Source organism: Mesoplodon bidens (assembly GCF_964165515.1).
Source record: "Mesoplodon bidens genome assembly, chromosome: 13".
Classification (NCBI taxonomy): Eukaryota; Metazoa; Chordata; class Mammalia; order Artiodactyla; family Ziphiidae; genus Mesoplodon; species Mesoplodon bidens.
In genome coordinates, this window is record NC_138169.1 from 76,802,794 (window position 1) to 76,819,156 (window position 16,363).

General features: G+C 44.8%; 1 protein-coding gene across 3 annotated transcripts in view; it reads left to right on the forward strand.

Annotated features, from left to right (window-relative positions):
* The window catches only part of TNFRSF11A (TNF receptor superfamily member 11a), a 57,346-nt gene that overhangs the window by 29,619 nt on the left and 11,364 nt on the right, over positions 1 to 16,363 (forward strand). Inside the window, exons 4-9 of one of the 3 annotated variants that reach the window (XM_081251783.1) lie at positions 91 to 234; positions 3,078 to 3,171; positions 4,317 to 4,408; positions 6,333 to 6,446; positions 9,523 to 9,575; positions 11,882 to 12,641. In XM_081251783.1, coding sequence (XP_081107909.1) covers positions 91 to 234; positions 3,078 to 3,171; positions 4,317 to 4,408; positions 6,333 to 6,446; positions 9,523 to 9,575; positions 11,882 to 12,641 — 1,257 coding nt within the window. The remainder of the gene's footprint in view (positions 1 to 90; positions 235 to 3,077; positions 3,172 to 4,316; positions 4,409 to 6,332; positions 6,447 to 9,522; positions 9,576 to 11,881; positions 12,642 to 16,363) is intronic. The other 2 variants (XM_081251784.1, XM_081251785.1) reach the window with 2 other exon arrangements.

Here is a 16,363-nt window from a genome sequence, read left to right on the forward strand (position 1 = left end):
GGTGGTGCTGGAGAGCGAGTGGCACGAGGTGGAAGGTGTGTATCCGCCCTTGCTCGCGCTGCCTCGCCGCCCTGTCTTTCTCTCCTGCAGGCAAGGCCCTGGTGGCCGTGGAGCCCGGCAACCGGACGGCTCCGCGGCGCTGCGCCTGCACCGCCGGGTACCACTGGAGCGAGGACTGCCGCTGCTGCCGCCGCAACGCCGAGTGCGCGCCCGGCTTCGGCGCCCGGCTCCCGGGTACGAGCCGGGGTCCCGCGTCTGGCAGCGCTCCCAAAGCCGTGCAAGTACCCCCAGGCCAAAGCGGCCTCTCAGACGGCTTCCCTGAGTCAATCCACTCTGCGGGACCAGGGGGCGCTGGAGGAGGCTGAGGGTTCCCTGGGAACGGACCCCAGGTTGTGCGCCTCCGGGGGAATGTGAGAGCTCGGCCCACACGCTCTTCTCAAGGCTCCTCCTTTTGAACCTTCCCATGCCCACTAAGGGGGGAACCGGATCATGCAGGGGTCCCCAAACTTCTTTTAAAAACATGTGCACCCTCTTAGGAGAATTTTGAAAATCGTACACCTCCTGCCAAAATTTTAAATAGACAGCTAAACATTTTTATTACAAATTGAAAGAGTCGCTTAAGGACTTAGTTTCCAGGGAATTGGAAGAGCAGTAAGTTACACTTTCTAAAATATTCAGCGGAATCAAAACATGGGATAGCAACTGAATAGCCATCATCATCCATTTAAAAATGCACTGATCGTCTTTAACTGTTGGAAATTTTATATAGTTCTTTTCTCTCCTTTGATTTGTATCCATTTCACCTTCCCCACAGAGTTTTATCCTAATGTACTTTTAGGCTCGGGGGAGTTATGCTAATCACCTTTTCATACTCCTTCACATGAAAAAAATGCACCTATTTGTAATTTTAATTTTTTAAAATTTCTTGTGACTCCGGGTTCTAAGCGTAAAAACATTTCTTCTGGACTGAGTTGTTAATACAGTTATTATTATACACAGTTGGTCCAAAAGATGAATATATTATATTTTGCTATATTATAATTATCAAAGTAAAACACAGGGTTGGGAGAATTAAAAATATTATTCGTTTCATTTCGTATGGAGGAAAATGTCCATCACAGAGTCTGACACAGTCAGTCCTTCAATTAAACCAGACAGGCTTTCTCGTGGGAAGAAGTCTGATGATTTTTTAATTACTAAAGTAAATCTCCCTATGACAGCCTGCTCCCTTCTGAATTCTGGTTCTGAGATATAGGCAAGACCCAGAGCCTTTGCAAAAGTTTGTTAGCTGCATGAAAAAAGGTGCTGGTCCCTTTCTGCTTTTTTTTTTTTTTTTTTCCTGGTCAGTGTCCTCTCTGCGTTGCTCCTTTGGAAATGGTGCATTCTTCAGCAAGAGGTGGAGGGTAGAGGGGGTGACGTGGATGACTGAAAATCTTACCCCTGCCTTGCAGTATATTTGAACTCAGAACAACTGAACCTGATCCCAAGTACCCCATATCTGTTGTCACACCCTTGCCCTTAATAGATAGGGAAAGACAGAAGCTGTAATGAGGTGCTCTGAATGCAGGAGCTTTTTTCCATCACCACTATTTTGACTTGTTGCTTTGTTTGGCATCTCAGAAGCTTGGCATTGTGGTAGGATTTGGAGAAGGTATGAAGTGTGCCTTCTTTTATAAAGTGGGAGTGTGATTGTGAAAGGAAAAAAGAGAAAGGAGAATGTGCAGGATGCCCCCAGCAGGTCAGTGTTACAAAGAGCAGACATGAAAGTCGTGTCCCTTTGAGCTCTTCGTGCCTTGCAGCCCCTTTAGGAAGTCGCTTTGTTTTTAAGGGTTACTCTTCCAGAGGGTGTTTTTCTTTTTAAAAGCTGTTTGAATTAATACGAGTGACTAGATGTTAAATGCACCTTTGTTGATATCATTTCAAGGCAAATCAAATTGCTAGAGCAAGGGGTGGGTACCCTACTTACTGAGGCAATTGCAGAAATCAAGAATGTACTTCCCACTTGACTTTGGACAAAGAAAATGTAATTCCTTATTTTAGGGTTTTATTCATGAAAATAAACCACAGAAGTGCTACTAATTTCAAGAGTAATTTGTGGTTTTGGCACAAACCAGTTGCTTATTATGGTATCACATGGTAGCCAATGTCCTTCTTTACTGGAATTACCAAAGGGTCATCATGTGTCGATTGCAGTAAAGGTAATAGACATAGGAAATCTGAGACATTTCCTATTTTGATAATGTAGTTCATGTGGAATATGAGAGAGGTGAAGACAGCTCACTAACCAGGATCAATTCCTGCTTTCAATCCACTCCACCACTTGTGTGTGTGTAAATAGGATGTTATTGGAACACAGCCCCATCCATTTTTTTTAACACATTATCTGTGACTTCTTGCACACTACAAGTAATTTGCAGAGACCAGAAGGCCTGCAAAGCCTAAGATATTTATTGCATGGCTCTTTATAGAAAACTGTTACTACCAACCCTTGGTTTAAGGGAAGGAGACCTATAGTGTAGGTTGGTTCCTTTTTTTCTTTTTTCTTTGTTTTGAAAACTTTGTCAACACTCCGATACTTAGACTGGTGAGAGTATTGATCAGAAAGGGTCAAGACAAGAAGTTTCCTTTAAAAGCGGTAAATGGGCTGCCATTCTCTGTACCCAAAGCCTGGTGTAAGCCCCAAAGGGGAGACAGGGGAGAACAGACAGGTGCTTGATTAAAACAAAACAGATAGCAGGCTCCCTGGCCAGGAAACAAAGGATCGGTGACCAGGACGGTGGCGCTGACCGGCAGAGGGTCCGGACCAGAGAGCTGGATCTAATTCAGATCTGGCGTTGGCGCCCTGACAGTGAGCCAGTTCCCCTCTGGACACACTGCTGTCACCTGCTGTGGGGTCTCGGGCCCGCTGAAGTCTGTGAGGACTTCAGCCACCGGCCGCAGGTGGTGAGGGCAGGAATGGGGAGGCAAGAGGCAGGCGGGGCGCTTCTGATCTCTGGTCCCTCGGGACCATCCTCCTGGCCGATCTCTAAGTGTCCTCGTTTGTCTTGTGTCCTTCTGTCCGTTGGTCTTTTCGACAGTGCAGCTCAACAAGGACACGGTGTGCGAGCCTTGCCTCGCAGGCTACTTCTCCGACGCCTCTTCCTCCACAGAAAAATGCAAACCCTGGACCAAGTAAGTGACCACGAAGGAACCCAGAGGGTTTGTTGATTGTAAACCCAACTCAGCCTCCGCTGTCTCATCTGTTTTGAAAACAGACTGAGTCCGTTTGGTGAGGCTTCCTCTGGAAGCCAGGTTCACAGCAGAAAAGGTCTGTCAATTGGGCGTGAGGGACATAAACCAGTGCAGCCGGTCTTCACCCTGATGTGTGACAGGAGTTGTGTATTGCTTGTCAGATTCAGTTTGACTGAAGCTTTGACTTATAGTTGCAGCTGCTTTTTCCCTTTTTTCTAACCTTATTTAGTTGCAAATTACTTAGGATGCTTATTATCACTCACCAGTCCCACTTTTCCCAGCTTCCCGGCATCACTGGTTTACTTGTACAAAGATGTGTGTGTGTGTGTGGTATATGTGTAAATAGAAGCCTCCTGTTTAAATAAATGTTTACACACTTGGGGTCTTTTTTTCCTCATAATATATCCTGAAGGAAGCTCATTCCATATTTAGTTCACTTAGATCTTTGTGGCTTTTTATAGCTACATAGTATGTCATCCTAGAGATGTACCATAATTTATTTAATAAGCTCTCTATTGATAGTCATTTAAGTGGTTTGCAGGCTTTGGGAGTAGTAAATAAGTTTGCAATGAATCATCTTTTCTATATACTATCTCACACTTATGGGAGTATATCCAGAGTGAAATTCCTGAGTCCTTTCATGGCATGCTTGTTGTTGAATACTCATAATCAATGTCATGATTCTTTTAGTTCCCAATAAATTAATTCTCATTAAATATTATTTTCTCATCCACTTATCCAAGTTTTATTTTGAAAAGATTTTCTGTGTTTTCAACTTCGAAAGGGTATTCATCCAAAGTTGATCACTTAGCCATGGTAATTGAATTTGGAATCTTCTTCACTGAAGACACCAATCTTTCCTCTTTTGGACCAGCTCTCAGAGTAGTTCTTAGAGAACACTGGCAGTAGCTACTATTGCCTTTCCACCTTAATGATGCGTGGATAGACACAGGCGATTCAAACATCCACAAAGACCTCGTTCCTCTCCTGAATGAGCTTGCAATCTAAAGGGATAGAACCTTTTGTAGCTTTTTTTTTAAATAAGAATATAAAACCAAAGCACTTACCTACCTTTCCCCTCACAGCTGTACCATTCTTGGAGAGACAGAAGCACTTCACGGGACCGATAAATCAGATGTGGTTTGTAGTTCTCTTCCACCTACAAAACCACCAAATGGTATGTTGAATAGAGCAGGTTGGTTGAGTAGATGTGCCCCAGTCTAGTCAGCTCTTCTAGATTTCTCCTGAATTACATGCTATATCCAGAGGCGTCCATTTCTCCCTTTTCATTTCGTCCTATCCGTGGTCAGCTCAGTATTTCATTTTTATTAGTATTTTAATTCCAGATATGTTGTTTATTTGATAATTTTCTACTGTGGAATGGATAACTAGTAATTTATTCGTATGTGCCAAAAAAGAAAGAAAACTGAGGTGCAAACATAAATTAAAATGCCCAAATGTGATAGGATGGTGGTGGTCACAGTGGTCACAGTAGGGTACCTATGGGAGATTTTGGTCACCAGCCAGAGTTAGCAACTTGTTAGAAGATAGTTATTATTTCTGGAACATCCTGTAGATCAAATCAATCTCAAGTACAGTTTCAATGATTAACAGAAAGTTGACAGTTAATGGCGGAAGCTGCTTACCCAGGTTAGCGAGATGCTGTGAAGGTGGGTCCAGGTATCACAGCACAGGAGGAGGCATACGTGGCAAGAAAACCTTTCTAATGAGGCAAGAGAACCTAGGCCACAGAGCGATGGGGTTGATGAACATGGACTAAGAAAATCAAGGCCTTAGCTTTGACATTTTGGCAAACAGGAGAACACCAAAGCATTCTGGATAAGGAATTGCACAGTCAGAGCAGCATTTTAAAAAGACCATTAAGAGAACATTCAGAATAACTGAGGGAATAAAACATTGTCTTAAAAAAAGACAGAAGGAGGGCTTCCGTGGTGGCACAGTGTTTGAGAGTCCGCCTGCCGATGCAGGGGACACGGGTTCGTGCCCCGGTCCGGGAGGATCCCACATGCCGCGGAGCGGCTGGGCCCGTGAGCCACGGCCGCTGAGCCTGTGCGTCCGGGGCCTGTGCTCTGCAGCGGGAGAGGCCACAACGGTGAGAGGCCCACATACCGCAAAAAAAAAAAAAAAAAAAAAAGACAGAAGGAGAGGGCTTCCCTGGTGGCGCAGTGGTTGAGAATCCTCCTGCCAGTGCAGGGGACACGGGTTCAAGCCCTGGTCCGGGAAGATCCCACATGCCACGGAGCAGCTAAGCCCATGTGCCACAACTACTGAGCCTGCACTCTAGAGCCTGTGAGCCACAGCTACTGAGTCCATGTGCCACAACTACTGAAGCCTGTGCACCTAGAGCCCAAGCTCTGCAACAAGAGAAGCCACGGCAATGAGAAACCCACACACCGCAACGAAGAGTAGCCCCCGCTCGCCGCAACTAGAGAAAGCCCGCGTGCAGCAGCAATGCCGCCAAAAAAAAAAAAAAAAAAAAAAAAAGACAAGGAGAGGAAAAGCAAGAGTCTGGAAACCAGGTCATGTAAACCAAGAGCTTATAATATAAAGGTACTAGCATTTAAGTGATCAAGGGGGGATGAAAAAAATGGTTGAGTCCTCATTGTGTTGTAGATGAAGTACCTGAAACACTTCGCAGGCTGGCTGTGGTTCTGTTCTCATGACCAGCAAAGCCCTGGTGCCATGTTGTTATTCGGAAAGAGATTTGATAAGGGGCTTCCTTTTGCCTCCAGAGCGATCCACCTAGAGAGAGTGAAGTGTTCTGTAGGTAAACAAAGATGATGGATGGTGTGGTCGTCCCTATTAGAGTTGTCCTAAAGTAGAAGCATTGAAATATGGTCCTGGGCTGGCCCCTCAGAGCTATGGCAGCCAGCAGGACCGGGCTGCATTGTCCATTTCACCCTTCTGAATGGGAGGTCTCCCTGACAAACCTACGGTCAGGGCCGGGGACCTTCCTATTGCTTTTATTCCACACCAACATCCTTGATTCTGGGGTTTGATTGAAAGGGTTATGTTTCTAAATGGAGAAAGTAAAAATAAACAATCTTTAATGCCATTTTTCTCATTTTCTTCCAACACAGAACCCCAGATTTACTTGCCCAGTTTAATTATTCTGCTTCTCTTCATATCTGTGGCATTAGTTGCTGCTCTCATCTTTGGTGTTTACTATAGGAAAAAAGGGAAAGCACTAACAGGTACTGTGTCTATGGTGGGTATTGAAAATGAATCTTAAAGCCAGCAGATCCATTTCTAGGTGTATGCTTTGAAGAGGCGTATATTGCCCTCTGACTGCCTCTGGTGATCTGTTTAAACTAAGGTGACACACGCTTTATACCTAATTCATTGTTCTCTGGCAAAACAAACACAAACGAACAAACGAACGGAAATCCATTGTGCCTGTTTATGTATATGCAAACAAAAATATTCTAGGTGCAGGAAACCAATGACTGTTGTATAGATTATATAGTGTCAGATATACAGAGGTTGCATTTATCCTAGAATACAAACATTTTTAATGACTTAAATTTAATTAATTACTTAATTAAAACAGAGACAAAATGTTCAGGTATATGACAGATGGAAAGTTTTGACTGGGGTGTTCCCCTGATAGGTGCATTTAAAATTCTGAAAATAGGTGGTCTTATATTCAGTAAAATGCAGGTGCTCATTCTTAGAATGAATAATCAAGTGTCGTCTTGTTTATTGGGAATAGTTTTTCCACACACAAAAAATTGTTTGATAGTGTCTTTTAACATCACATCCTGTTTGACTTTTATACTACAAAGCTACAAAGTATAATTTTTAAGAAACTGTTCAAGGCTTCACTACATTTCCTAAGCTTAGCACACATCATTGTCTTTTATTTATTTATTATTATTATTTTTTATTTTATTATTATTTTTTGCGGTACGCGGGCCTCTCACTGTTGTGGCCTCTCCCGTTGTGGAGCACAGGCTCCGGACGCGCAGGCTCAGCGGCCATGGCTCATGGGCCCAGCCGCTCCGTGGCACGTGGGATCTTTCCGGACCGGGGCACGAACCCGTGTCCCCTGCGTCGGCAGGCGGACTCTCAACCACTGCGCCACCAGGGAAGCCCCACATCATTGTCTTTTGAAGCACCTGTGGTCTCACCATCCTTTCGCATTTTCAGTTGCTCACTTGTTTTGTCCACCTTTGCTTTGCTGTGATTCCATCAGTTCTCTCACAGTCACACCCATAGACTTGATGAAATCCTGCATATCTTACTATTTCCATTAACATTCCATGGCCTAGTATAACACTGGGCAATCAAAAGCTTAAAGAGGGAAGATGGTGACTGACGATGCCAGTGTTAAGCAGAGAGTATTTGAAGAGGAAAAGTTGGAATTAACTGTTTAAAAAGTCTATCATTATTGAATATTGTTATTTAATGCAACTTCACCTCCCCAACATCGGAACCGGGGATTTGAATAATGCATGTTCAGAGATGCTGATGGATTGCTCACTCATGTAGCCATGTTTGCATGAGATAAACAGACTCCCAGTGTTTTATTCTTTAGTTTTTGTCTCTGTGATCATCTCTTTTGGCCGTATCTTACCAATGCCAAAGGCAATGGGCCTGCCCATCACTGAGTCGGGATGTGTGACTGTCAGCTTCCTCTTCATCCCTTCATTCAACACATGTTTTTTGGCCACCAGGGACTGGACAGACACTGGGGTCTCAATACTGAGCAACACACACAGAGCCAGTGCCCTCATGGAAGAAGCTTCTCTGTGAGCAAGGCAGGGATTGGCCCATAGAATGAGGCTGAGTGTGGAAAGGGAGGTGCAAGAGCTCCAGGGGTGACAGAGTCGTCTGTCCAGCCTCAGGGTCGGCCAGGGCCTCCCAGGGCGGAGGCAGGGGACCTGAGATCTGAAAGACAAGTTGGAGTGAACTAGCCCAAGGGGAGCTAAGGAGGATCAAAAGCATTCCATGCAAAGAGAATTGCATGACTGGGGGGAGCGGAGCAAGTTGGGGGGATTGGAAGGTTAGCGCAGCTGGAGCAGAAAGTCAGAACCAGTGTGACATGAAACTGCTAAGAAGTGTGCTCCCATCCTGAGCAGAGAGAGGCAGAACAACCCTGTAGTTTTTGTATTTGGCTATTTTAGTAATTAAAACAAATTTGGGGGTGCAAAAAGTGTGGATGCAGACCCACCAGTAAGGAGGGCTTTTGCAATCAACCAGTAGAGAGATTGTCATAGTAGTTTTGAGTAATTACCACCTCTGTGTACAAATGTTATTTTTAGTATCATCTGTAATTGTCTATTCCTGATCCCTAAAAGGAAAGGGCTGCAACTTTCCTTTTATTTGGAGTATCTTTATTTTTATATAATTTTAAAGTGATAGAAAATAAGCACAAATAATAATGATGAGGATAGTCGTAACTGACATATTAAGTATTTATCATGTGCCAACACTGCTCTACATATTTTACGTGTCCTAAGTCTCCATGACGGCACTGAGAGGGAGGCATTATTATTTCCCCCGTTTTATGATGTGGAAACTGAGGCTCAGAGAGGTTAAATAGACCAGGCAAGGTCACGTAAGAGGTATCATTACCTATTATGATGACGTCATTATCTTCCAGTGGAAACATCAAATATTCAGTGGAGGTGGGATAAAATTTTATATTTGTATTACATACATTCATAGATTTTTTTAATTCATAGATTTGACCTTTTAAGTTTCATCAGTTCTATTTTTAAAAGTTAAGGAACATATACTTTGTACATGCCACAGAACATACTCTTCTTCCTTCTGAGAAGCAGCAGGGTGTAGGGGAGAAGGATTCGGGGCCCGCTGGAATTCAGTGGGGCCTGACACAGCCTTCTGGCATGCACTTCACTTTTATCATACATATATATGTGCTAAGTCCCCTAGACCCACGTCACCTTTGTTCCCCTACGATACCTAACAGGGTCCCTAATAGTCAAAGAAAAATTGCTAAGGGCTTGAGAATGTCTATAGTCAAAACAGCAGCTCTAACAGCCCTCAGATGTGCCTGAAGGTGTTCAGTGGAACATTAGGGCATCGTATGTGGCTTTACATAGATCAAAAAGTTCTGTTTTTGATAGGAGGAGGACGATGCCTTCATAGTCTTTAAATTGGTTGATTTTCTTTTAAATGTTTCACTCTCAGATTTGCAGACGATTTTGTTTAAAGACAATATTGATCTGACATAGTGGTCAATAATACTGAATTAGAAATAGGAAATAATAATATGAAGCGCTTATCCTTACTTTGTTTTTCTAGCTAATTTGTGGCACTGGGTCAATGAAGCTTGCGGCCGCCTAAGTGGAAATAAGGTAAATTTAAAAGTCTTAAGTGCCTCCTTTTTTTTTTTTTTTTTTTTTTTTTTTTGCGGTACGCGGGCCTCTCACTGTTGTGGCTTCTCCCGTTGCGGAGCACAGGCTCCGGACGCACAGGCTCAGTGGCTGTGGCTCACGGGACCAGCCGCTCCGCGGCATGGGGGATCTTCGCAGACCGGGGCACGAACCCGTGTCCCCTGCATCAGCAGGCAGACTCAACCACTGAACCACCAGGGAAGCCCTTAAGTGCCTCCTTTAAGTACTGTTAACAGTTTGGGGGAGTTCCCTGATGGTCCAGTGGTTAGGACTCGGCGCTTTCACTGTCAGGGCCTGGGTTCCATCCCTGGTCGGGGAACTAAGATCCCACAAAGCCGAGTGCACGAGGCCAAAAAAAAAAAAAAATTGGCTGATATAACTATTATTAGTCAAATATTGAGTCAAATTGTGAATGGGTACTTCCTTGAGAGAGATGGAACCTCAAATCCCAGGATTGATCCCCACAGAGTAACCCAAAGCCCAAGCCAGTGCTCATCCTACATGCTGTTTTCTTTGTATTTCATTCCATTTCTGTCATCTCTCTGCCCATGTATTATTTATATTATTATTTTAGTGCCTATCTCTATTGCCCAGGACAGACTCCTAGGAGGGAAGAGCAGTCACATTCCTGGTCTCTGTAGTTGTTTTGGTGGCTTTTAATTTTGGTACAACTTCAAAATTGTAGGAAAGCAGTGAGATAGTACAAAAAACTTCCACCTGCCCTATACTCAGATCCACCGATTGTTTATATTTTCACATTGCTTTATTATTTGCTATCTGTACGTTTGTATATGCATATGTATATTTTTTCTCTTGAACCATTTTTTTAAATTTATTTATTTTTTGGCTGCGTTGGGTCTTTGTTGCTGCGTGCGGCTTTCTCTAGTTGTGGTTAGTGGGGGCTACTCTTCGTTGAGGTGCGCAGCCTTCTCATTGCGGTGGATTCTCTTGTTGTGGAGCACGGGCTCTAGGTGTGCGGGCTTCAGTAGCTGTGGCTCACAGGCTCTAGAGCACAGTCTCAGAAGCTGTGGCACATGGACTTACTTGCTCCCCAGCATGTGGGATCTTCCCGGACCAGGGCTTGAACCTGTGTCCCCTGCATTGGCAGGTGGATTCTTAACCAATGTGCTACCAGGGAAGCCCTCTTGAACCATTTTAGAGTGTGTGGCAGACATCATGTTCCTCTACCCTTAAATACTCACGTGAATTTCTTAAGAACAAGGACATTCTCTTATATAACCATAGTACCTTTATCAAAATCAAAAAATTTAGTAGTGGTACAATACTATTATATATCAATAATTTACATTTGATCTTAAAATTTCATTAATTATTCCATTATATCCTTTAGGTCTAGGTTCTTAGGTATAAAGATATATACTTTTAAAATTTTTATTTATTTATTTTTGGCTGTGTTGGGTCTTCGTTGCTGCATGCAAGCTTTCTCTAGTTGCGGCGAGTGGGGGCTACTCTTCGTTGCGGTGCTCGGGCTTCTCATTGCGGTGGCTTCTCTTGTTGCGGAGCACGGGCTCTAGGCACGCGGGCTTCAGTAGTTGTGGTTTGCGACCTCGGTAGTTGTGGCGTATGGGCTTAGTTGCTCCGTGGCATGTGGGATCTTCCTGGACCAGGGCTCAAACCTGTGTCCACTGCATTGGCAGGCGGATTCTTAACCACTGTGCCACCAGGGAAGTCCCTAAAGACATATACATTTTAAACCTTGAGCTCATACTGATTTCTCCAATTCTGGTCCCAACACTACAGGATTTATTGTAGTCTTTCTTTAGCTGTATTTGAATCTTCCCTTCTCCAACAGTAAGAAACCCAGCTCCTATTATTCTCAGTATATTTACTCAATTCCAGAATACACAGAAAGTAGTTTCAGAATCACTAAGCCATACCACAGCAAAAAGCAAAGCTACTAACCAGAGTTCAATATTTGTTTACAGGGTTTTTAAAAAATTTAGGTTGAGGGTATAGACAAAATCCTGTGTTCTAAAGTTATTTGGGCCAGCTCTCCCCCTTGCTTCAGTGTAAACATGCTATCCCATTGGAAATGCAGTTAGATTCATCTGATTCTGGTTGTACTCTATCTGAGGGTTCTCCCCACCCCCTAATCTTAAATAACCCAAATAAAGCGACACAGTGAGTATTCCATCTGTACTTGTTATGGTGGAAATAATTACTATAAACACCATTTTCAGCCGCGTTTAGCAGACCCATGTTCTAACATCGCTGGATTAATGCTCTGCCTTCTGAATTTAAATCAGCAGGAGTCCTCAGGCAGCAATCTTAGCTGCACTCGTGTGGAAGCCCCTAGTCAGCGTGAAATCTGTGAGGGTGTCTTACTGCTGACTCTGGAACAGAAGATGTTTTCTGAAGATATGTGCTGTCCTGACAGTGGAGGTGCGTGTGCAGGTGGCGGTCCCTGTGTGCCGGGAGAAGATGCCGGGATGCTCACCCTGGTCAGCGAGATTGAGGGGGACCCCTTTAGGCAGATTCCCACGGAAGACGAATACGTGGACAGGCCCCCCCGGACCCCAGACTCTATATTGTTCCTCACTCAGCCTGGAAGCACATCCACACCGCCTTTCCCTGAACCCCTGGAGGTGGGAGAGAATGACAGTCTAAGCCAGTGCTTCACTGGAACAGAGAGCTTGGTGGATTCCGAAAGCTGCCCCTTCGCTGAGCCTCTGTGCAGGACTGACTGGATTCCCATGTCCTCCGAAAAGTACTTGCAAAGAGAAGTGGAAGGTGGCAATTGCCCCCACTGGGCAGCCAGCTCCAGCTCTGCAGATGGCTGTGCAGGCTGCAGGAACCCTGCTGGGGAGGACCGGGAACCCCTGATGGGTTGCCCCCAAAGTGGACCCTTGCCCCAGAGCGCCTATGGCATGGGCCTTCCTCCCGAAGCAGCTCATGGGGCAGAGGCGGGAGGCCAGCCCATGGATGGGGCTGATGCACGGCTTCCCAGCTCCACGAGGGGAGGTCCTGGCTCTGGAGGCCCTTCCAGTGACCAGCCACCTGCGTCAGGTAAGTGACTCTGCTGGTTTCTCCCTTCTGAGCAAAAAGGCCTGGTCTCTGTGCAGTATCTGGGGACAAGTGTCACATGCCGTTCTGGAAAGAGGGACGCTAACATGGGAAAAGTTCAGCTCGAGCATTTTCTCCTGATAAGCCTCTACAGGCTGGGTTTTGAGTCAGTCCACATGTTGGCTTTGTGGATTGTACCCCTGGGGCTCTCTCTCTTGGTTTATACGTGCCCCTTGCCCTTTTGCATTCAGGCTTCTCACAATGGGATTAGACCTCAAATCCCAGCATTGACCCCTGAAGACAATGCCAACATTGACCACAAGACTGGCTGAAGTCAAGGCATTCCCTCAGATTTCTGGGTTTGGGTTTTTTCTTTAAAGCGACCTAAGCCTCAAATTTCCCCCTAAAAAAGCTCTTATAAATTTCAGGACGACAAACAAAATTGTTTAGTTAATCGTTGATTAATTAATATTTATTGAGTGTAGCTTGTTGATTCTGGGCCAAATTAATGAGGCAGTGGCTGTCCTTTGATGCTTTTTATGAGAAGCACCTTTTATAAACACTGCATAGGATATATCTATGGAACCAGGAGGGTGGTTTTACAGTTTAAAATCATTATAGAGATTTATTGCTGCACCACTGCTTGAGCGTGAATAGCCCACCAGTTGTAATATTATAACTTTTTTCTGCGAAGGTAAAACATCCTCTGTTTTACTATGTAGTTACAGGGAACTTTTCTGCTGATGGTGAGGGCTTCCTCTGGTTCTGGGGATTATTTGCTGTATTATGGGAAGGGGGTGGTCAGGGATCTCTGAGAATTTTCTGAAAGCTATAGACCCTCTCTCCAGAAAAAGGAATATATGCATATGTACTTTTTAAGGGGCTTCACAGAATCCTCCCAAACTCCAAAACCACAAAGCCCGTTCATGGACCACCTTTATCCTGGGATGCTTTTTCTTTTTCTTTCCTGCCTCTTTATTTAGACTGCCACCGGGTCTAGCATCTGGTCTTTGAATTATTTTATAACCATGAGGTAGCTCAATCGGGCCCTAAATGGAGACTCTTTTGCCCCATGCTGATGATGGCTCCTGGCTTATTGGGTAGAACAATGAATTTGAATCTGTTCTCCAAGGTTTGTGGTTTTGCTGCAACTACACAGATTCACTGATGTGTAAATTCTTTATCAGTTCTCAGTCGAACTGAAAGGAGGAGGTGGGCTTGGGGATATTTTCCAAAGAACTGATGTGTTTTTCCTCCAGAAGACCTCAACTTTTTTTTTCAAAGATTTTAAGTGATTTCCGTGTCTAAAAGTTTGGCTCTATGGTTCGTTTGTATTGTTCTCTTTCTTTTCTACAGGTTAATTTTCTTTCCACTGGTTGCACACACAGAGAGAACACGAGTATTTGGGGGTGTGGGGAGGAGGGAGGCGGAACCTCAATTTGGCAGCTGCCACGTCTTGTGACACTGCCAGGGGACAGACCTGTTTTTCAGTTGCTAACATCAGGAAGGTGATGTTGGCTGCTGTGTAAAAAGCAGCAGCAGTTCTTGGAAGAACAGCACTGGCCAAAGTGAAAGAGATCAATTTTTTCGTAGTGTCATGAGACCAAAAAGGTGGATCCGAGCTCTCCTATAAGGAGTTAAAGCAGTGCCCATCTCTGCTTTTTTAAATCTTTTTTTTCTCCAGCACTAAACATCTAGGCACGGAAAGAAGAAAAAAAAAAAAAAGTGTGTCATCAACTAAGTGGTATTAATTTGCAAAAAGCTTACACTGCTTTTTCTGTCTTAATCTGGTGCTCAGCCATGTAAAACATCCGTAGAGAGTTGCCAGCAAGTGGGCCAAATTCATGTTCGCCTGAGGAGAAGTAGCAGCCAGACTGATTTTTGAGGCTGTGCAGGTCTCTCCATAATTACTTCTACATAAACAGGCCTTCTGATTCCTGGTCAAAATAGCACTTTCTCATTATTGCTTTTTTTTTTAATTGTCATAGTTTATCTTCTATAAAATGTGTGAAAGAGGATGGAGCTTGGGTGGGGTTAATCTTACATGATCTCCTGAAAGCCACTGTGCTCTCAGGACTTGAGGGAGGTGACCTTTTTATTGGCTTTTGGATTTTTATATGTGAGTGTTTAAGAAGAAAAAAACTTACAACCAAATCAAGTGGTTTCTGCAGAAATGACAGGGTTGGGTGCCACCTAAGTAGGGAAAAGTATCTCCTTTGCACCCAGCTTCCTTTTGAAGAGGATGATTGTTCTTCAAACAGCTCACAAGCCTATCTTTCAAAAATGATAGCCGACGGTAAGTCTGTGTTAGCAGTGTCACAGCTCTTAAAGCACAAGGAGGGTTATCAGCAAAAACCAATGAAAGGGGAAAACATACTTGTGGTTTTGTTTCGCGTAACCATGTCTTGATTTACGTCTTAAGTTTTCCTGGTGACGTGACGGTGGTTACCTTGGTATAAGCCCTTTCACCTGGAGTTTGGAGAATTCTGTGTCTAGAAAATGATGTCATGTGAAAGAACCACTTGTGATTAATGTGTCACTAGTTGGCCTGTGACTTGCTTCTGGCTCCTGAGATCACTTAATTGGTTCAGACACTTCTGAACTGGAGAGAGGTGTTTGTTCCCAGGGCCCACAACGATTCTTATTAAGCACCAGTTACATGATTCTCTATCAAATCTTTATTGAGGGTCCACCGAGACACGGAGACTTGGAAAAGCTTGGAAAACAAGTAGGGATTGGTGCTAGGGAATGGACAACACAAAAAGAATCAATAATTTGAGAAAGCAAGGCCCTCCATGGACAGCCCCCCTAACCTGCAGCCTGTTGGTCCTCTTCACCTGCTCACCCACCTGAGTTTGGCCAATGCCAGCCTCAGCCATTTTTAGTGGGAATCTCTCACTTTCCTGCTTCTGCACTGTAACAGGCCTCCCCTAGTGTGGCCACCCTGTCCCTGCACGGTCCCCTTTTCCAGAGCACCCAGCTCCTCCTGACCTTCAAGTCCCAGCTCAAATGCTGCTTCCTAAACCAGGGATGCACGTTGGCTGCCTGGGTGGCCACTCTCCCCTTCCGTGCCCTCGGCAGCCCCTCGTAATTCGTCTTGGCCTCTTTCTCACTGAGCCCAGCACACTCATACCTTTATCAACAGCCATCTCTAGGCAGCCATGAACAGTTAGTTGGTAGGGATTGCCGTGACCTTCACCACTCCCGATCTTTCTAGTCTCTCCCATGGCAGCTTGCTCACAGTATAAATGAATAAATGTTCACAAGCTCATTCATTCATTTGTTCATTCCTCCATCCATCCAGTCATGAATAACTAAAGGAATAAGAGCCCATAGCTTCCTGTTTGTTCCCTAACTCACTCTTCGGTCTGTTCAGGGGAGCAGGGGGCCAGGCAGGGGATGGAAGGATGGCCGCTAGCTGTCCTGGGCAGACTTAGGTGTCCTGGGCAGAGGAGGCAGAGATGGCAGAAAAAAGGAAGCGCTGGTCCCTCAAGTGGCATAGACATACCTAGGCTAATGCCTGGGAGCCAAGGGCACTGGAGGATGAGGGTTCACGCCTGACTCCCACGTCCCCCACCCTTGGTCTCCCATCCCTGGGCCCCACCCCGTCCTGAAATGACTATTCTTGACCATCCACTTCCATCCTGAAAGACAGATAAACGTTCTCTTACCCCAGTTTTCTTCCCCTTCCTCCCCTCCCCCTGAGCAAAGGACAGTCCTCTGTT